This window comes from Anthonomus grandis, chromosome 2, assembly GCF_022605725.1.
Source record: "Anthonomus grandis grandis chromosome 2, icAntGran1.3, whole genome shotgun sequence".
NCBI lineage: Eukaryota > Metazoa > Arthropoda > Insecta > Coleoptera > Curculionidae > Anthonomus > Anthonomus grandis.
In genome coordinates this window covers 44,214,478-44,237,560 of record NC_065547.1, presented here as the reverse complement: position 1 = coordinate 44,237,560, position 23,083 = coordinate 44,214,478, and the positions used below count along the sequence as shown (strand labels likewise).

Below are 23,083 nucleotides of genomic sequence, written 5' to 3'. Positions count from 1 at the left end.
ACTCTGTAGCAATAAGATCATCATCAGACGACGACATCTTGCTAGCAGTTGTAAAACGAAACTGGCGAATTTTAAAACAAAACTCGCTTTTACCGGTATTAACTGTGTGTAATCTCCGCGCGAGAAAACGGCGCAGATCGGCTTTGAGTACCGGAAGCGAGAATCTCGCGTCTACTCTGTGGGCACACAAAGGCTCTCCATTCAAATGCATACAAAGCAGTGTGCCGCGACCCGGCTGCCACCGCCGGGTCGCGACTGCACGGCAGCGACTGCCAGGATCGGAATGCCACCTTAATGAGTAAACCTAAACGCCGCATAAATAATATGTCTGAAACTAGTGGCCGGTCCAGCGAGAATCGAGAACGCAGTATAGGTCGTTTGCCAGTAACCCACTTATAGTCCGCGCTCGCTGTTACTTAATCGATATAATGCCCGTATGTCCTGGAATTTTAATAATTTTTTGTCCAGATATTAACAATGAGTAACTAAATCAGCGGACAGGTCTGAAGAGATCCCAGTATATAAGGACTTTGAAAGTGTCGGCGAGAGATTTTTCATCCCAAGATCTTGGTAATATATACGACTTTAGAAACTTAATTGAGTTCAACATCAATTAAATCTGTGTATTTAAACACAAAAAACACATACATTCATAAGTCGTTATTATAATAGCGGCTATAAAAAATCTTAATTCCCTTGAAACAATCGGTCTATAGAATGAAAACCAAAGAGTAATTAATACTAAATTATAAAGTGATCTATTATATATTTATTCCAAACTATGGACCGTACATTAACGACTACTTTATGAATATCAATTAATATCCTATTTTCCTAATTCTACAAAGAACTTTAGGTGTGTCCAAAACATTTAACCAGAAGCACTACGATCTTCTCAAACGACGTGCTAAAATATCAGTGTGAATTTTACTACTCAACAACTCCATAGATGATTCAATAATGGACGTTGTATTTATCATGATAGAGGCTGATTCGCTCATTACATATAGGGTTTTAAATACAAACACAATCCAAACTATATAATCTGCTATATAAATAAATAAACAGGTATTTTACTTATACAAATAAACAATCATACAATCATCACAGTTGGTCCAAATACATTATCAATATAATTATATAAAAGTTTACATTTGCTTATACCAGACACGTCGTTACTAGCGCCCCATAAAATAACGCCCTCAATATCGTAACCTGCAACGGCAGTTAGTATTGCACGCATATATTCCTAAAAAAGGTATTTTATATATGCCTATATATATAATGTTTCAAGACATGTTACCTGTGGTATGTATGTTTTTGTATCAATATACATATAAGTTACATAAACATATACTTTTGCCTCAGTATTAAAGCTCTTCTTAATCCTAAAAACTTCATCCAAAGTGGTTTCCACAAATTTAATTTGATGCTCCAAAGATTGAGTGGTCCGCATATAAACTGAAGGGTAAAACACATCTGAGTCTTTCCATAACCAACTGATCCTAAAAAGAACGTTGAATATTAGTGATTTTATTGGATTTATTTGCTGTTAAAGTTCTATTATAACCTATCGTTTTCAATTTGGACTTGTTTTGAAACAGACTCTTCACTTCCATTGGTGTAAGAATACGGATAGTGATAGTATCCCCAAAGGCCGTTAGGACGTAGTTCTTTCGCTAGATTTAGGGATTCTTCCATGAATGTTCGACCGGCTTCTTCTAATCTAAAACAGGTAATTATGTTGCTTTGATTTAATTTAGCTATTTTCTTTTTAAGTGTTCCAAGACCCAGGATATTAGGGATCACCAACAAATCATGGACGTTATAAGAATAATCAAGATTACTGCATTAACTCTCGTTATAAGACCATCTATGAACCTGTGAAACTTGGAAATCAAGATCAAGATATTGATGTAATCACTGTAGAAGGTCTAAAGAAAGTTACAGTTCTTTGAGGAATAACATCTACAGGATAAGATCCAAAATCTTTACGATTGTAACTCAAGTGTATGGTTACAATGAAATTTTCATTTCTCTGTTAAGGGCACTGTGATGCAACATCCGTTGAAGACTTTAATGCCAATTATTTCACACATCAGAAATGGGATATTACTAGACTCTATCCTGTATTCTAAGGTAAGAATAGAATAATCTATGTGGAGTTAAAATCTAGTGAATAAAATAGAAAGTGATCTGCTTCGAAGTGTGCTACTGGACCAAAACATTTCTGCAAATAGTCGACTTAACGCAAAAGTTAAAAAAGGTTTTTTACCTGTCAGATGAATATCACCGCCATCATCTGATGTGACAGACGAAAACTGCTAGCTGAAAAACGTAGATGAAGGACGTAATAATATCTAATAGCACCTAAACTTCATTTGTAAATAAATAAAAGGAAGTGCAATGGTATCTAGAAAATCAATGATTTTATATAAGAGCGATACTGAGCCCGATGAGGCATGTCGAATATCAATTTTCGTATTAGTAGTTGGACCTACATAGCTAAGGATTAAGTCTGAAAATCACCATTGGATTTATACATCAATAACAACTCGCCTGCGGAGATTCGAATGAAGATCACTTCTTAATCTAGAACTGGAATCTCTTTTACAAATACAATCGCCATCGTACATGGGCATAATATAAGTGGTGTAGCAAGAAACTTTTGTCTAGTGACGTGGGAAATGGTCGTTAAACATCGACGATAGAATCCTGTTGAGAGGGAGTTTAAGTAGAAGATTTTTTTGAGCACTCCTACACAATTAATTATTCCTACACGAGAGGAGAATCATACTTGGAGAGGTACTGGCGGAAAATAATATAGAATCCTTCTATACTATATCTAACTGGCGAATATATTTCTTTAGATGGTAGTTTGGGATGTGCGATGTGCCAATGATGGAAGAAGTGAGGGAGTAGACTGAGGAAGATCCAAATCTATCCAGATAGTTTGGTTGCTTTGAGAATTATCAACGATTTAAAAGTTAATTTTGTTTGAGAGACGTAAAAGAGATAATATAGGACTTAGAACACAGGTGACTCTTACGTCTGTGAAACTAATGACTCATTCTAACATCATAGAAATGAAGCCTTCTCATTGAAGAAGAAAGACACACTATATAATTCACTAACACCAAATATTCTATGTATTAAACAGCTGGCGAATTATAAGAGATCATGAAACTAAAAAGCTAAATACACTTTAGATAATACTGATGGATAAACTATAAAAGTGATTGTCTTGAGGACCAAGGTTGGCACAAAATACCTTCTTGTTGCTTCTTTAGTAAGCAGATTATCGTTCCAAGTAGGATGCTTTTGCCTTTCAATATCAATAGATACGTCTTTGTACAGCGATATGCTGCCCCAGTGCTGTCTGAATATCGGCCTCCAACTTTCAAAGTCGATAATGGCCAAACCTAAAAATTTGAAAAATTAATAAGTATTCAAGAACCTTTTTTTAAGAAAGTTACCTGAATAGTTCTCGTTTGGAATTTGTGCTGTTATGGATTCCTGTAAAACCTCTAAATGGAGGGTAAGGTTGCCCTCCTGAGGTACTCCGCCATTTCTAAAAGTTGTATTTGTATTAAACATTACAATTTTTACAAGTTTATATATGATTTACCTATAAAAAGTACCATTGGCCGTTGTGGTTAATAAAGCGGGAAAATCGCCTGGATCATATAAAATGGTAATCGTTTCTCCTCTAAATTGCGAATCCACGTTATGGATAATGTTGTATTTATCCAGCATGGGTGTAAAGTTGAGTTTGAAGGGTTCGCATTGGAACGAGGGGACGTTCCAGTAGACTTTTAAGGGCTGATTGTTAATAATTTTTAATTTTTCATATTTCTGGCTATAAAATAATTATTGTGTTAAATAAATTTATGATAGGTAAAAAGATGGTTATATAAAATTAAGTGTAAGTCGTTATTTGAAGCGCTCGTGGCAACAAGGTACATAAGCCACATTCAGCAACTTTTGAAAAAAAGGACTTTAAAGATGGTATGTTTTTCATGTCAAAATAAAACTACACTTTCTGTTACTAATAAAATACATTCAAAAATGGTAATGGGTAATTCTTAGTACAAAAGAAGTTTTATAAATTCTTTAGTTATAATAAGAAACACTCAAGTTTAAATTTATCATTAAGCACATTTTTAAATATCAATAGAACAAATGTATGGAACCATTCTTAAAATATAAACAAAAAACAATACTTTCTAATTTGGTTTGCTCACTGCAGCCAAAAATTTTCTATAGGGTTCAAGTCAGGTGATCGGGCAGGCTAATCCAATACTTGAATTTTTTCAGATAGCTTTCCTAAGCTAAAGTTTACTGTTATTTTACAAATTGGTTATTGGACACCCAAAAAAAAACAAAACAGCAACATACATAGCGAACAGAGATTCTCTCAGTTTTCAGCTATACTCACTTGAACTAAAATGATTTTTAGATAAATTGTCTAAACGCTTTGTTGTTGACTGAATATATATGTCCAATATATTTGCATAGACAAGAAAATAATTTGGGTTCTTATTAAATTACTTTGAAAATGGCTTGTAGCCTTTAGTCCAGTAAAATGTTAAAGAAATCTTGATTTCCAGTAGAATGTGGCTTATGTACCTTGTTGCTTCATGTCCCTCATTTCATAGTTAGCAGCATTTGCAAAATTGTGATTTTACTGGCTGTATGGACCCTAAGAGCTGAAAGGAAGAAAATGGAACGGAAATCAAAATTTTTATTATTTTAAAAAACATGTTACCGAAAAAACTCAATAAACAAAGATATTGCAGATATTTATAACATTTCTTTGTATCATTCAAAACTTGGTACTAAAAATGCCTCGTGTATCACCAAAAATATCCCAAAATTCCGATTATTATACTTTCTTGCTTCACTTTCTTACTTTATAAATTATTCATACTTTCCTTGTTTAATTTGCTTCTTAAGTAAACGTTTTTTTTTATTAAACTTCAATATTTTAATTGTTATTTAACTAAATGTTGGTTATTTTGTAAAAACGTAATTCAATATACATAAAAAAAACAAACATTTTAAAATATAAATTTGTTTTTTTTTTTAATTAGAAGTCCTAAAGCCTCGTTTCCACCGGAGGAACAAATAGCAACATTTAGCAACATTTTTGTTGCCTTGTGTTTCTTCTTGTTTGTGAATTTAGGAACTTATTAGCAACAAGTGTAAACTTTTTGTTTCCACTGACATAACTTTTTGTTTCTGGCGGTTTCTGGTAACTGAAAGAGAGCAACTTAGTGTTTCCACCGCGGTTGATAAACATGGATCAAGATGATGAAATAGCTGCAGCAGCGGCGGCCTATATAGTGTTCTCGGCAAAAAAGAAAAAAAGAAAGCATAAATATTGGGTGAAACCAAGTCTCTGTGATAGAAGTTAATATGGTGACATACACCTATTCAATGCATTAAAAAAAGACGATCTACACATAGGAAATAATATAAATAATGGTAGTGTCTAGATATGCCTCTTCCTGTCGTTCGTCAGTTTCGACCTCAGCTTGTCTTTTCTTACATTTCAGTGTTTTTGGACTTTTAAAGAGCTTAGTTCCCTGTTTAATTTTTTTAGTGCTGCTTGTGGAAGGCGTTGGAGATCTGGTTCTGCTGTCATCAGGCTTTGTAGATGTTTCAGTAATAACAGCAACGGTTTTGTTCTGATTGTCGACGTCATTTTTTGCCTCTCCAATAATCAAAAAAGAATCGTTTAATTCATCTGCCTCGTCTGCTATATTGGAATTTTGCGATTTAACTTCCCCGCTGTCCGTTGCACTGCTGCCTGACCCATCATCTTCACTCTGAAAATTAAAAGTTACCCCCTTAAACATAAAAATATTAAATGGAAATGTCTAATTTGTAGTACCTTGTTTTAACTAACCAAAGAGAAGTTTTGGGTAAACAAATTTACCGATTTTTTTATTTTTCAGATGCCTCAGAGTAGAGAAGAGTGGCTTATTACGGGACATCAATTCGCTAATCTTTGGAATTTTCCTAAATGTGCCGGGGTTATGGATGGCAAAGATATTATGATACAAGCACCAAAACATAGTGGCAGTGAATTTTATAATTACAAGTCCTTCTTCAGTGTAGTGTTATTTATTGTGGCCAACGCAAATTATGAGGTGATGTATCTTAATGTGGGCAGCCAAGGTCGTATATCCGACGGTGGAGTGTTTGACAGTACTCGTTTCAAAAAAAATTTTATATGAAAACACGCTCAATTTGCCTGAATTAGAACCATTGCCAGGAAGAACCAAAGCTGTTCCGTTTGTTTTTCTAGGAGATGACGCTTTTCCCCTATCACCAAACTTATTGAAACCTTATCCCGGCACTCAAAAGAAAGGTTCCTCAAAACAAATTTTTAATTACCGCTTATCACGCGCTAGGCGTATTTCTGACAACGTTTTTGGAATTATGTCTGCCAGGTTCAGGGTATTAAGAAAACCCATGCTACCTGAACCCGAGAGAGTTGAATTAGTTGTTGCTGCATGTGTATATCTCCATAATTTTCTGAGAAGCATTTTACATTCCCGAAAATCATACTCGCCTCCTGGCACCTTTGATTTTGAAGACAAAGATACGGGCAAAATTATCCCAGGTTCTTGGAGAAAAGAAATAAACAACAATATGTGTGCATCACTGCAAAAACAAGCACGTAATTCAACGTTGGAAGCTAAACAAGTTCGAGATGAATATGCTCAATATTTTATGTCACTCGAAGGAATGGTTCCATGGCAAAATAATTTTTAACTTTGTATAAAAATTACAAATAAAAAAAAATACGTACCTCACTTGTAGTTATTCCTTTTTCAGTACATTTTGTAACTTTGTTCCGCAAGAAACAACAAGACTTCATAAGCAAACCACTTTGAAATAAAAATGGCGCCGGCTCCCGACTTTTTTAAAGTACGACATTTTTTTCTTTCTCTATAGAATTGTGCAATAATATTTTTCATTTTTCTTTTCACTTCTTCTATATTTGAGCCTGTTTTTTTTGCCAATGTTGTCCAAGCATCGTGTTTCGTATTCGTAACACTTAGAAACTTTGAGGAACTTTGGGAGACATTTTTAAGCAACGAGCAACAGAAACACAATAGTTCCTTCATGTTTCTCCGGTGGAAACGTAGCTTAAGATCTCTAGTAATGTACTTTCGGTTTTCTGTAATATGTACCATAAATTATGAAAAAATAATAAAAACTTATTTAGACATTCCACTATAGGATTCGGCACTCGTTTTTATTTTGATTGGTTAATTTGAATAAATCTCGATAAAACCGCCGAACAATAACCCGAGTATGGTGCCGAATTCTATAGCGGAATGTCACGTAATAAGGCAGATCTCATTGCAAAAAACTGTTTTTTTTTTAGAGGTTCTGGTTGTTTTGTTTGTTTGTATTGTCAACAAAATTTTTAATTTTAAGTGGTTAATATACAGGGTGACAATTTCAAGAGTAGCCATGGCTTATAATTTTTAAACCGTAAAAGATATAAAAAAATGCTTAAAACCGTTTCTATAGTAACAAGGGGGAACCAAAATGATGAATTTTTTACGGATATACTATCATCCCCCTAACCCCCAGAGCCACCCTTTTAAAAATTTTAAATTGGAAGGGTAGTCGAGTGATACCTTGTTTGAAAGGTCTATTAATTCCCTATATTTTGCCGTCTTACTCATTAAAATCGATGCAACCATTTCCGAGATATGTATGTCCTTTTAAATGTTAGTCAATTCATTTTACTATCAGAATAAAAATATTTATTCTGATACTAAAATGAATTGTTAAAAGCCAAAACAAAACTCCAATAAATAGTACACTTATACTGAAATTATTGAATTGTCGGAATGGTATTTGGCGATGTAAAAAAAAGGAAAATTTTCGATGCCTGCCATTCTCGAAATATTTGTTGTTTTTTGTTTATTTAAATTTTGCCTTAAAATGTTAAATTTTTGGTTTGGTTAGTAATATCGTGGTTCTTTTTGTGATTTAAAGTTCTCTCACTGCTCTAGTTTTATTTTTACAATGGTTTATACGATCGCCGAAAGAGTTGAAATGATATTTATTTATGGTTCATCTCAAAATCGCTGTTTTCGTAGAAGTGCCACAATATTTAATGAGAGGCACCCAGATAAGCAGGTTGGGCATTATTACATCCAGAAGTTGGTAAGAAAATTTGAAGAAACTGGGTTTGTAGGTGATATAAAGAAAAATCAGCCAAGAATACTGGATGAAGCAACTCAGATTGAGGTTCTTGGGCATTTTGCTATGGATCCTGGTATGTCGACTCGTCAAGCAGCAGCTGCCACAGGAGTGTCTTGTGAATCAGTACGAAAGATATTAAAAATTAATAAATTTTATCCTTACAAGCTACAGATTGTTCAAGAACTTGGTGATGACGATCCAGACAGGCGGATCGAATTTTGTGAATTAATGACCCAAAAAATAATAAATGAGCCACGTTTTATAAAAAACATTTGTTTCAGTGACGAGTGCACTTTTTATTTAAACGGTAACGTTAATAAGCAAAACTGCCGTTACTGGAGTGATGAGAATCCCCATATTTTTAGGGAAGGGCACACCCAATATCCCCAAAAAATAAATGTGTGGGCCGGAATTCTAGGGAATAATATAATTGGGCCATTGTTTATTGATGATAATCTAAATGGAGAAATTTACGCTGAAATGTTAGAAACAACTGTTGAGCCTTTAGTAATAACGGAATTGGAAAACCAAAGGGATGAAAATGGAGATCTTGTTCTTGATGAAAATTTATTGCATTTTCAACAAGATGGGGCCCCACCACATTATGTATTGCCTGTTAGAGAGCGGCTAGATAATCATTATCCAGACCAATGGATTGGTAGAAGAGGACCTATTGAGTGGCCGCCAAGATCGCCAGATCTCACCCCTCTCGATTTTTTTCTTTGGGGTCACCTAAAATCGGTCGTTTTCAAAACGCAGCCTGCCACCATTGAGGAGCTAAAACAAAGAATTACACAAGAGTGCCGATTATTAACAACTGAAATTTTTAGAAATGTTCGTCAAGAGTTTGAAAACAGATTGTACTTTTGCTTGCAAAATAATGGAAGCCACTTTGAGCATTTAATAAAATAATTAAAGTTCAATGCAGATTTTTATTGTTTTAAAAATAGAATAAACGCAATATTGCAGAGTGTTTTCCTAGTTCTTAACCATTTGTACTAATGTTCAAATGTTAAATATTTTATGACATTTTCAAAATATGTTAATTTTATAAGAAATTAAAAAACACTTAAATAACCTTTAATAAAATATTAAAATTGGCATAACTCTAAAATAAATGCATTGATTATTATAAGTAGGGTCGCATAATATAGGGAATTAATAGACCTTTCAAACAAGGTATCACTCGACTACCCTTCCAATTTAAAATTTTTAAGGGGTGGCTCTGGGGGTTAGGGGGATGATAGTATATCCCTAAAAAATTCATCATTTTGATTCCCCCTTGTTACTATAGAAACGGTTTTAAGCATTTTTTCATATCTTACGGTTTAAAAATTATAAGCCATGGCTACTCTTGAAATTGTCACCCTGTATATAACATTTAAAACGTTTATGAGAGTTTTTTATGTTCTTTATATCCCGACAAAATTGTCTGTAATAACTCTAAACCTATAGGGTTCTTACTAAAATCAACGTTTTTTTAATCTATAAAGAATAATAAATGCTTTTTGATTCAAGTTTTACTGGATAATGAGCTATCCACCTACTTTATTACACACCAAAGAAAATATTTTTTACATAAAAACATACAATTTTGTATTGGATTACAGGAAATTATCATCTAGAATACATTATATTGCATATATTTAAACAATAAAAATTTTTTTCATAATAGAATATATTTTATATCAGAGGTGTCTCTTTTATAATTTCACTACCATACAATCATTATTATTCCACTCCTAAGAAAAAAAAATTTAATCCATCATGTTTAGTAAAATTATACACTAGTTTTGGTATCTTTAAATCGTCATAACTGTATAAAAAAATCCTATTAACATAGAGTTATCTTTTGACATAACTGTCGCCACAAATTTCAAATGTCAATATTTTTGTCCTTGATAAAATCCCTGTTCTGAATAAAAAGAAAAAATAGGAATATATAGGGGAGAATGTTCCACAATCAGACAAAGCATGTAATTTTGAAATTCCCACCGCAAGTTTGACGTTTTTCGTTCGGATAGTGCGGTTATAGTATACACGCCGATGTGGTAAACAAAGTTTGAACGCTGTTCTCTTGGTTTTGTGCATTTTTTAATAAAAAATCGTTTTTCAAGGTAAGTTTTTTCTATCGTTGATATGATATTATATGCTCTAATTTTTCTTCTGAAACTAGTATTACAAAAACAACCTTTACATCAGATTTTGGGCTATTTTGTCGACATTGTATAAGCAAGTTTACTTTTGTAGGTTATGTATGAAGGTCACAGTTAAATTTAATTTTGTATTGTAGGTTGCGTTCCACCTTCAGACAGCATGTTTGTTCGTTTCCACAATCAGACACTGGAAGATTGGAGAAGACGGTCATTAATATCAGAAAACTGGCTTATGAAATGGCAACTATTAATAATTGTAAAATTCCGGAAAATTGGCAAACAAACAAGAAAGCTGGACGCGAATGGTTCCTTGGATTTATGTCCAGACATGCAGAATTAAGTGTTCGCCAGCCGAAAGGATGTAGCCTCTCCAGAGCGACGTCATTCAATCAAAACAATGTTGGACTCTTTTTCAAAAATTTGGAAAAAGTGTTTCAGAACCATGGAAATTTTTACAGCGGTACACGAATTTATAATTTAGATGAAACTGCCACCACAACCGTCCAAAAACCGAAAAAGATCTTGCTCAGAGAGGGATCAAGCAGGTCTCTTTCTGCACGAGCGCCGAACGAGGTTTACTGGTCACCACTTGTTGTATTGTATCAGCATTCGGGAATACAATACCACCAGTCATGATTTTTCCACGAAAAACGTTTAATTCTCAAATGACTTATGGAGCACCGCATGGTACTTTGGGATTGGTTTCCGATTCTGGATGGATGACTAGTAAATTTTTTTCAAGCGTTGTAAGGCACTTCATTAAACATACGTCCAGCACAAAAGAAAACCCTTCTCTCCTAATTTTTGACAATCACGAGAGTCATCTAACGATAGAAGGAATAAATCTAGCCAAGGAAAATGGAGTGATTATTTTGACCTTATCGCCACATACTTCCAACAAGCTGCAACCATTAGATGTCTCGGTGTTTTTTTCGTTTAAATCATTCTACAATACTGCCTTACAAACATGGCTTTTAGAGCACCTGGGATACCTGTTTCTATTTTTGATATCGCTGGCTGTGTTGCTTATGCATTTGAAAAATCGATGACTCCCGCTAATATCAAATCCGGATTTCGAAAAACTGGGATTTATCCCTTCGATAAATTCATATTTACAGATGACGACTTTGCAATTAGCAGCGTAACTGATAGGAATGCGGATCAAAACAATGAAGAAGCTCAACGACTTATGGATCCAAATCAACCATCAACATCAAAATGCATTGAAGAAAATATAATCTCAGACTCCTTAGTTTCAGTATCAGTTAGTTTAAACACAACACCTACACAAAATCACAAAGAAACTTTCGTAAGTCTACAACAATTTAAAGGATACCCAAAAGATGAAGAACGAAAAAATCAGAGAAAGAAGAGAGAAAAAGCTACAAGTATTATCGCCACGGACACTCCAGAAAAAAACGCCCTAGAAGCTAAACAAATGGAGCGAGAAAGAAAAAAAGTGCTAAGAAGAATAAGATCGTGAAAAGAAAAATAATCGATGAAGACTCAACAGACGAAGAAAATGAAGACGCGGCGATGCTTGTAACCGAAAGTTCCGATGATTATATTGATTTTGTAGGAGAAATCGATCCACCACTACTTCTATATAAGCTTAATAAAGAGCCAGAAGTTAGCGATTTTATTTTGATAGAATTAATGGGCAAAAAGAAAAAAATTATACATAGCTGAAGTGTTCTGTAAAAAGGATAAGGAATGCGAGGTCAAATTTTTGAGAAAGTCCGTTAAGTATAATAACATAAGTAAGTATAATATTGTGGAACATGCAGTGTCTGGATGTGGAACATGTGTGTTCCACTAACAGACAACTGTCCTTCCTTTGTTAAACAAACTTTTTTTAAATTAGTTTTTCGTTTATGATGTTTGTTCTACCATAAAAACTTATGTTTAGCCTTAATTTATTTTAGTGATAATCATATTTTGGTTGGTTCAATAAACAAGGTCAATACTTAGCAAAATCTATTTTGTGTCTGATTGTGGAACACTCTCCTCTACACTCTATACAAGACCTACATTAAAAATCTCAATATTCCACTCTGCATTTTGATACCGCTTTAACATTGTATTTAAGGGTTTCTGATAAATGATTATTACGTGACATTTCGCTCTACGATTCGGTACCTTATATAGTTCATAGTTTGGCGACATCAAGACTTATTCAAATCAACCAACGAGAATAAAGACGGGTGCTGAATCTATAGTGGAATGTCTAAATGCTTCCAGGAATATTGCAGATCTATATACACACTATAGTACTAAAGTCCAATAGAAGCTTTCTTAAATATTTTAGAAAATTTATAATATTTCGGTAGGACATTCTAGGAATGTTTTCTAAAATCAGTTTCCTCAGTTTTCTACTTAAATTTTCTATTTTGTTTAATTCGTTTATTTTGATATAAACCAGCGGTTTCCTGTAATAGGCTTTACCAGATTCTCACAAAGTGGTTAATTACAGCCAAATACTGCAAACACATGACGATCCTAGATTCAATCTCAAAAGTTCTTATTATCATCAATTACGTCCTAATTATCATTGATGTGATTTAAATCTTATCGGCCAACTTTATATAACTTTTAGCGAAATTATTTAATTTATAGTTTTTGTAAACAATTACAGTCTCTAAGTACATAATTAAATATTGCGGGACTTTTTACAAAAAAAAAACAATCTATCGATTAATAAACAAACGCGATAAATGGCACTGATAAGTATTCATTAGGTGTCATTTTCTAAGAGGTTTTTCTAAAAAAATCGCATTCAATTAATTTATAATTAGTACACAAATACTTGGATTCACATACCACTTAAATTTCTCATTATTTTGCGATTAACATTAACAAAATCCTTTTTAATAAGTAAAAGTTGATGGCTAATGACCAACATTTTTAAGAAAGTCTAAATTAAGTTGTCTGGGTGTTACTCGATTGGTATAGAAGCTCGGAAAATGGAGATCTTTTTAAGAAGTTTAGGTTATTCGAAGGAAAAATATTATTTTTTTAAAAGATCCTGGATTTCAGCAAGGAATTGTTGGTTTAGATGTAAACCAAAGTTGAACAAGTTACAGATAGATGATTGAAAAGTAGCTGACTATTAAAGACAATTGAATAATACACCTGGTCTATTTTAGGAATAGGAAGCGCTATTTTGAAAGTTTGTATTTTGGACTGGATGGAGAAAGATTGCCTTAAGCAATTACCATACTCTATGAATTAAAGTGAGTGTTTCAAGTATATACAGGGAAAGTAGGGATAGAGCTTTATTTGTAATAAAAAGTGGCTTACATGAATGCCTCACTTAAGCATAGCCATTTAGCACAAAAACCCCAAAAACATATTCCATAACGTAAATTAAAATATTATATAACGTATTAATTTAAAATATGCTTGTTTTGTCCGGTTTTTATTCAATTGGTTAGATATTACGTTCTTAAAGCGAAGGAGTTGAATGATAGTCATGACATTTGTTTTAGAAATATTGAAAGAAAGTTCATTAGTCATGAGTCCCACAAACTTTTAATTAGCTGTAAGTCATGGTTTGCCTCATTTGTTTGTTTATATAATTTTAATATGTAGCAACTAGTCTCTGTCCGATTTCACCAATTTGAACTTAATTTTTACACTTGATTTGTATCATATAGTGTTGTTCTCTGCTTCTTTTTTGTTTTTTTTTTATTAGTGATCTGATGATGCCTATTATGGGCGAAACACGTGTAATCCTCTGACTTCATTTTAATACATTTGAGACCTCTGACTTGTTTTCATTACTATTTAATCACCTTACTAATAATGTTTGAGGAAATATCATCCCAACCACAGGATTTCCCGTTTCTTACTTCAAAACTGATAAGAAAAAGAACAATATCTCAGGGACACATGAAGAAGTCAAAACCAATTCGCAACTTGTGATACACTGTAAGTGCCTAGACGAATTTTCAGCTATATTGCAATAGTATTAAGATCATTAGCGGTCAATTTAGATTCCGAACTATTCCCAATCAATTCCACATCCCTATGCTCGTTAATAATTTATCAATACTCTTTTTGTCTGCTAAAAGAAGTTTCAATTCTACTATAGAAATATTAACAGATGAGCAGATTTGTATTTATCAAAATATGTCAAAAAAACATTAGAATATGGAATTTTCTTTTAAAGAGAAGAGATCGTAAATTCTTTTCTGAGGCATTTAATCCTTTGGTTATCTTAGCTTAATGGTAGCAAAAAATTATATTGAAGGTATGACAAAGAAAATTTGATTATTTATTGAATGTAGGAGAAAATTCGGGCTTATATAGGTACAGGGTACCAGGTGCGTGTCAGACCGGTGTAATAAATGCTTTGACAAAAATCAAAATATTCGCTTTACTTTTTTGTTTTTTGAAAAAACGCTTATTTAAACACCATTGAAAACATAACAATATACCACATAATAAACAAACAGGACGTGATCTCATAGGATAGCAGTATTATCTGAAATGTCATTAATGATTTTTACCTGAGTAGCCGCTTGCAATTATAACTTTATATAAGAGGCGAAAATGTAAAAAATTTTATTTTTTACATTTAACGGTTTTGTTTTTTGTCCTATACAGATGATAATTACATTAGTTCACATTACGAAATATAGCCTCCGTAACTTTCTATCGATGTTGTTGTATCCCGATTTCGGATTTGAGCTTGATTATCCTCAGGTATCAGTATTTCTATCTGAACTGAATCAACATACTGAATATGGATCTTGTAGATATGTTTTCAAGTACAAATGCACTTATAAGATGTTTTGGAATTTTTTCAGTTTTTAGGCGAAATGTACTGAAGTATGTGAAAAAGACTTTTCAACTGACCAAAATAGCGCTCTATGTCACAATGTACTTGGCCAAGTTTTATCGGCATTAGTAACCATTTCTTTGGCCTTACAAGTAGCACATTTATTGAACATACCCCTTTTCTATTCACATATTCATGACCATGAACTTGGTTTTATTATTTTAACATTGGTACAATCAATAGCACCCACAATACTGGGCATTCTTCAACAAAATCGTTACTATTAGGAAATGTTATCCAGTTATGTAAGATTTATGTTAATTATTTTTTTTTGGTACTGGTCTACAGGTTTCACCCATGCAAAAAAAAGTACAAGGAATTTTATATATTTTATTTTTATTCGATATTTATTTTCATTGAAGTTTATCAAAAACAAACAAATTTAAAAGTTAAAGTATTTGATGAATTGTTGTAAAAGATAGCAAATAAGTACAAAAAAGGTAAGTAGTTTTATATATTTAATTTACTTGTATTTTATTTACCTTGATAAATATAGTAGATTTAACTACCAAAACATTGCTTAAAATTAGGTCTTTTCATTTAATAAATAAATTTGTTGTTCTTTTCAATTTTAATTAAAAAAATAATTGATAGAATATTGAAGGTGAAACCAGCTCATATGTAGATAAAACCTCAGCTCCTAAGTATATAAAAAATCTACCTTAAGTAAATTATTGTATTTAAGATTTATTGGACTTAAATTAAATTAAATTAAATATAGCGAAAGTTATCGTTAAAGACTAAAGTTCATATTTCCCCTCTATATACGTGAATAAGTCTATTTTATTCTTCTTTTCAACAAGTGAGCATATAATATAGTTTTTTTTAAATTCATATTTACTTAAATTGGGACTTAATATCCAACAAAATAAGTAATTGATTCTGAGCTCGTCATACCAATATAGATTTTACTTAACCCATTTATGGCCAGTGATGCCAGTATACGCAACACTGCACTAATGATTTATTTACAAAAAATAGTGCTTTTTTCGCCTAAAATATGGGCTGGTACCATTGACGCAAGGTTGAACAAAAGTGACAAAATTAAATTTGAACCATTTTTTTCATTTGCTTTCTTGTACGAATTTTTTAAAAAGCCGGATTTTTTCTTATATATGGTCGCACATTTTTAAAAATCATATACTCTTATTTAATTTTTTTATTTTCAAAGTTTTGTATTTTTTTAACACTAACTACATTCCAAACTACACCAGAAAATTGAAAACCGGGGCCTAGTTAAACCAGGGTTTTCCTAATTAGGTCATAAATTATGCAGTTGCGTTCTCGCATCACCGGCCGAATAACTGAAATTGCCTGTTACAAGTGTGTCTAGACAAGTCTAGCAATTAGTACCCATTATCATGTAGAACCTCTTACTTCTGCTAAAAGATATAATAGAAAATCGAAAAAAGAAGTGTCAATCCCACAACCAGCTGTCATTTCAAGATATAATAAATACATGGGAGGAGTAGATTTGCATGATAATGGCGTGGCAAATTATAGAATCGGTGTGATGGGTAAGAAATGGTGGTGGCCACTATTTAAAAATACAATAGACAGTACTCTTGTCAATTCCTGGAAACTCTACAACACGGTGAATCACAATAAAACTCACAACTGAATTTTAAATCATTCATCGCCGTACGCTTATTAAAAACAAAGAACTTTGTCGCTAGACCACTTCCATTAGAACCACCCAGTGAAGTGAGGGTTGATCACTCTGGACATGTAATCAGTAGGACTGACTCCCGAAGAAGATGTCGTGTATGTAGAAGTTAAACAATTTATATTTGTGAGCGTTGCACTATTTATTTACACGCTGACTGTTTTCGGCAATATCACTTAACACTATAATATTATACAGTGCTTTCATTTCAAAACGATCCACCCTTAATAACTATCTTAAAAAAAAAAAAAAAAAAAAAAAAAAAACTATCAAAAAGTCAAATTAGATATACAGGGGGACGTTTAATTATGCATTTACTGAAGTTCTGTCAATCACCTCCTCACCTCCAGCTAACCTCACTTTAATATGTCAAATGGGAACCCCCATCGTGTGATACATCATAGTAAGGAGTGTAAAATTCTCTATTCAACGGTACCCAAAAAAATGAAATCGGTAAATGTGTAAGCAAATAGTTAGCGAAAATGTCTAGAAATAATGAATATTTTATTTACGCCAAACTTTGGTATGTCAAATGGCTACCCCATGGTGTGATACATTATTTTAAAGGGCATTCATTATGCTATCAATGGTTGTAAAAAAAAATTAAATTGATTGACCAAGAAGCAATTAAAGTGTAAATCGGTAAGGTAGAAAAACAAATTTAATTTATTAAATGTTCAAAATACGCGCCGTTATTAGCAAGACAATAAAAAAGCCTATTTTCAAACTTACGAACATTGGCAAGGGTCTGCCCGCTAATTTATCTGTATTCTTGAAATATTCTATTTTTTAAATTCTTAATACTCTCAGCTCAGGTGGGGTTTTATAAACTTTGCTTTTTAAGTAGCCCCAAAGAAAAAAGTCTAGTGGGATTAGGTCCGGAGACCGCGCAGGCCATTCGATTACACCACGTTTGCCAATCCACTTTTCTCGAAAATTTTCGACAAGCCACTCGAACTACTAAAGTGTAGTGCGCGGGAGCTCCATCCTGCTGAAAATGTATATTATTTTTATTCAATAATATAGCACCATGTTGATCTACTTGATTTTCCATAGATTAGATGATGGAAGGGTATATTGCATTTTCTAAAAGGTTTAAATAAATTTCGCCAGTCAAATTTTCTTCCAAAAAAAATGGCCCGATTGTTTCATTCCCATAAATTCCTGCCCAAACATTAATTTTTTGGGGATATTGGGTATGGCCTTCCCGAAAAACATGCGGATTTTCATTATCCCAGTATCTACAGTTATGTCTGTTCACCAGGTTATTTAAAAAAAGGTCGATTCGTCACTGAAGCAAATGTTCTTCAATAAATGGGGATCGTCGTCAATTCGCTGGCACTTCACTTCACAAAATTGAATTCTCCTATCAAAATCATCTTCTCCGAGTTCATGAAGAATATGAATTTTATAAGGAAAGAACTTATTTTTTTTTTAAACTTTATGTACGGAACCAGTGGAAATATTTGTTAGTTTTGCGGCCTTTGGTATAGACAAAGTTGGATCCATAGCAAATTGTCCTAGTACTTCAACTTGGCATACTTCATCGACAACTCTATTTTCATATTTTTTCTTATTGCAAATCGATCCCGTCTCTTCAAATTTTCGTATCAATTCTAATACGTATTTATGGCTTACGTTTTTATCCTGATACCTTTTATTAAATGCTCTCGCGGTTCTGCGAGCACACCGATCTTGAGCTCCATAAAGGAAAATTATTTCTATTCTTTCGGCTAGCGTATACACCATTTTATTAAATCACTGTTTTAACTAAAATTGAAAAATTGCACGCTTCAAACTGACAGTTTTAACAATAATAAATCGCTTTTACAATTATATTATTTTAATAATTGCTTTTTAAACGCCTTAAAAATTTAAGGTATTGCAGTGTTTTTTTGTACCTATTAGGTAGGTTTCGCAAAAAATATAAGTGAAATAAATACACATACAACGTTATAAGACTGCAAAGATTTTTGCAAAAAATTTGAAGACACTCTTTTTTCTCGCAAATAACGGTACACATTCTTTACTTAAAAAAATAAATAATTTGCTTGAACTAAATGTACTGTTTGTTAAAACACATTTTAACTTCAAAATTGCTTGTATTTTTTTTTGATGATCTATTATAAAAAATGTAAGAATTTTAAAATGATGTAGGTACCATACTAAAAGTATTCATTTTATTTTTTTTTTTTTTTTTTTTTTTTTTTTTTCTTTAAGAATGTTATTAAGGGTGGATCATTTTGAAATGAAAGAGCACTTATAGGTCGTTGATGCGTTTATAACACCACTTATTTCAAAAAGTAGCAGATTTATTTCTTTTTTGATTTTACATATGTGTTTCTGTAATGTGTTTTCAATAATTTAAAAATTTTAAGTTTTATTTCTATCCTTGGCCGTAAATCGGTTAATATGCCTTTTGTCGAATTTTACCATATGACTTTTAATTTAAATTAATAAATTAATAGTAAGAAATAGCTAAAATCCCAAAAAAGTAAGAAAATTAGGAATTTGGTATATCCTTGAAATTATTTAAAAATAATTCCATTATATACAATAGGTTTTTATTTTGTAATTTTAAAAAAATGATCAATTTAGACTAAGAAAATTAGGTTTTATGTATATCTTTGAAATTATTAAAAAAATAATTTTATTATATACACTATGTTTTTATTTATATTTTTTTAAAAATGGTCAATTTTTAGCTCAATATATAAAGAATATTTTAGGTTTTTTGAGCATTATCCCAAAGAATTAAAAAACTGAACACATTTTTTGGATCGAAAACCTCTATAAATGTATGTATATCCAGCATCTTGGTGGGACACAATATAATATTCCAAAACCATATTCTGAGCACATTCTATTAGTACTATTCCGAAATCCCATTAATTCTATTGGGCTCATATAAATGTAATAAATATTTTTTTATTTAAAGAAATACTTGATAAATGCTATTATAGTGGTAAGTATATCCCTTAAAAGCAGTTACAGACTCCAAAAAGTTAGTTTTAGTTAATACACTTCTGGGTTATTCTGATTCAGTATGAACATACATATAATATGTGGTTAATAGTCTAAAAACTATATTTACCTAGCTGCAACACACAGGTTTACTAAAAATAGCACATAAATCAATACTAATTTCCCCATAGTTCACCCAACTAAGACACTAATCGCAACTAAAACCTACTTTTATATATTTTTATGGGCTCGCTTGTTTAATAACAAGTTTTTAAGTTATGTATCGGGCAAATGCGACTGTTATGAATATTAATTATTTTTAATAATAGTTCGTTTCAAGATTATAGGGGTTGTTTTTTTGGTTCTTATCTAAACGGGAAAATAATTTAAAACAAACAACTTACACTTGCTGTTCCAAATTGTAAAGTAATACACACAAGAGACACTTTTTTATTAATTCACCCTCGACCATCGTGAAGATAACTACTATGCAATCGTCGTTATCATTCGCTGAGTAAAAAATGTAGAACACTTATAATATTTATCAATACTTAAAAAATATTATGGTTTTAATTAACAAAACAATAGTAAAGCTACCCACCAGCGGGGTTTTCGCGGTACAATTTTGCGGCTCTTTATACTCGCGTCTTTATCCGAGATCGTTTGATGATAATATAATAATTTTTAATTTGGGTGCTGCATACGTTTTAATTGTTTTAATTTGACATAATTATAATTCTTCCACTGTGTAAACGCTATTTAAATAATTAGAGTGTTTTTTTACCGAATACGGTTCATAAATATTATTAGTGGGGTAAATGAAACCACTCTTGGTACTCGGAAAATAATGAGTTCAATTTAGGTGCAGTATTTGGCTTATCATGAGTCATAACAGGAGGACCGTAGAAACAGTACTGTCATAAAGTATTTTCAGGTTCACATTCACTCAGTGACATAATCAATCACTCTTTTGAAAAAGAAAAAGCATCACGTCACTACATAACAATTCAAGTAGAGGTTTCTTACAGATTGTATGTTGTTTAGGCTGAGATACATATTCATTACTCAGATTCGTCAACATCTTGATTCTTTATTAAGAGGAAAAAGACACATATGAAACACCAAGAAGTATATTGTAGGCTTGAATTTAATTTTGTCGAAACAGTGGGCTGCCAAGGCAGTTGTGCATATAGGTCTCTTGATGGACCCGTCATGCCCCACCGGGGGTTACCAGAGCCCAACGGCCTTAGAGAAACCGATAAGGCTCTCTGGTCTGAAGGACTTAAAGTCACTCGATACAGTGAAAGTGTTACCCAAGTATTTGAACCTGGCGCGCGTGAATGCTGGGCACTCCCCGACTACATGGTCAACGGTTTCATCCTTCTCGCAGCACCATCGGCATTCCGGGTTGTCCGCAATACCGATAGTATGGAAATGGCTTCTTAAGTGCCAGTGACCGGTTAAAAGACCTGTCACTAGCCGAATTTCGCGTCTTTTTAGGCGTAGTAGATTTTTGGTGAGACAGGCAGAGGGCCCACCTATGTGCGCTTTGGCCTGTCTCATACCAGGGGACTCTCCATCTTCGGTGGGTCCACTTGTCCAGCAGACCCTTCATTAACGCGACCAGAATAGTGTAGGCTTTTTCCAGATTTTTTCACACTATTGTTCTGATTTTGCTAATATTATTGCTTTCCCTTTGATTTCTATCTTCTTTGTCTTCTTCCTCAGCCATTGCTTGTCCACTCCTGAACATATGCCTCTCTAACTCCCTTTGCTATGTCTTTCTGTCCTGTGCTATCTTTAATCATTTTCTAATCTCCCCAATTTTCTCTACATCATGTATGTACTCGCTGACTTTTTCTATTTTTTTGTCGTCAATAAACACTTCAATTTCGTCAATACTAAGTACTTTTGTTTTTTCGTAATTCATTTCCAGTTGAAAGTTGACCTACATCGCGAGTAATGGGTACAATATTGAAAATAACACGGACGTCGTTCATGTAACTTCAGTCGATATTACTTCCAAAATCTTGCCATCGTACCTACTCTTTTAAAGATGTTCTCCATGGCCAAGGTAAATAATTTGGAAGAGATAGTATCTCCTTAATTTACCCCTCTCTATGTTTGACTTTATCTATTATAATAAAAGTGTATCGAGAGTCTATTCTAGCATTATATATTGCTGTGGTGAATGACGGCCCATTCCTCAACCTTGTTAAACGCCTTCTAATAGTGAACAAAGGTCACATGAAGTAGGTTATTATATTCTGGGTGAAGGAAATTATTTGCTATTTATAACAAAATATTTTCCATACACTTAAACTGATAAATACTGCCTCAATCTCTAACTTATTGAGTGCATCCTCTGCCACTCCTTGGAAATAATCGTCTTTATCTCGGACACGTTCAACTTTGGATGAGAAACTTTTAACTGTTTCCACGCTGTTTCAAACAAAATCATTACGGTTTCTAATATAATAGGTGGTCATTAGACTAAAAACAATATTTAATAAACAAAGTAAAATTTAATTTATTATATCCTTTTTTGGCCTATTAATTTTTTTTTTTTTTTTTTTTTTTTTTTAAGAGGTTTAGGAAATCTGCAAACAGACACTCTGGACGTTGGATAGGGATGATTACTGTGAAACGTCCACATTGTGTGTCCCCACAGCCATAGTGTGGGGTTGGAGTTGGCCATGCCCCGACCCACTAAAACCCATTCCTCTGGTCAAGTTTTCAGGGTTAAAGCACACTGGTTACGTGATTAGTCAATATTTTAAAAGGTTTAGGCGCATTGTGTACATGCTTAGTCAAATTTTCAAGCGAAAGGTGCACTGGCTAAGTGCTTTGTCAATATTTCAGGGGCATACAGTATCAATATTTATGAAAAATTGTACATAAAAATACAGCTGAGCATATATATCATATAATGAAATATAACCGCTTAAACGAACAAAAGGAGATTCAATATTAGGAGGATCGTTATGATATGTTTCCACCAAGCGGACAGGATAAAAACAAAGCACAAACTCGGTCCGTTTGTGACAGTTTGCGAACTGTTCTGGCACATTTTTGATGTTTTCAGAACTTTTTAGTCCGCGAATAGAGTCTTTACGAACACAAACAGTGTCCCGGCGAGTGTCGGTAACTTCAAACGGTCCGCGTGTTCTAGAAATGTTTGTCTACTTGGTGTAGATGTCTTCAGACAGCTTGTTTTTA

The 23,083-nt window shown here is 32.9% G+C and overlaps 1 protein-coding gene across 2 annotated transcripts; it reads right to left on the bottom strand.

Moving 5' to 3' along the window:
- Window positions 1-1,034: 1,034 nt before the first annotated feature.
- On the bottom strand, window positions 1,035-20,518 carry LOC126749220 (hyaluronidase Tab y 2.0101-like). 2 transcript variants are annotated; one of them, XM_050458908.1, is made up of 7 exons: window positions 20,269-20,518; window positions 3,629-3,859; window positions 3,477-3,571; window positions 3,272-3,422; window positions 1,571-1,726; window positions 1,304-1,505; window positions 1,035-1,249 (listed from the first exon to the last, which is right to left on the bottom strand). In XM_050458908.1, exons 1-7 carry the CDS (start codon window positions 20,334-20,336, stop codon window positions 1,094-1,096), a joined length of 1,059 nt encoding a protein of 352 aa, XP_050314865.1. In that variant the 5' UTR covers window positions 20,337-20,518; the 3' UTR covers window positions 1,035-1,093. The 2 variants fall into 2 exon arrangements, with proteins under 2 accessions (XP_050314865.1, XP_050314874.1); XM_050458917.1 differs by lacking the exon at window positions 20,269-20,518 and adding an exon at window positions 19,995-20,160.
- Window positions 20,519-23,083: the final 2,565 nt, after the last annotated feature.

Coding starts and splice junctions, on each gene's coding strand:
- LOC126749220 (XM_050458908.1), bottom strand. CDS start 20,336: ATGGTCGAGGGTGAATTAATAAAAAAGTGTCTCTTGTGTGTATTACTT. Junction 3,860..20,268: donor TACAATTTGGAACAGCAAGT/GTAAGTTGTTTG, acceptor ATTATTTTATAG/CCAGAAATATGAAAAATTAA. Junction 1,727..3,271: donor ACTAAAGAAGCAACAAGAAG/GTATTTTGTGCC, acceptor TACCTGTTTTAG/ATTAGAAGAAGCCGGTCGAA.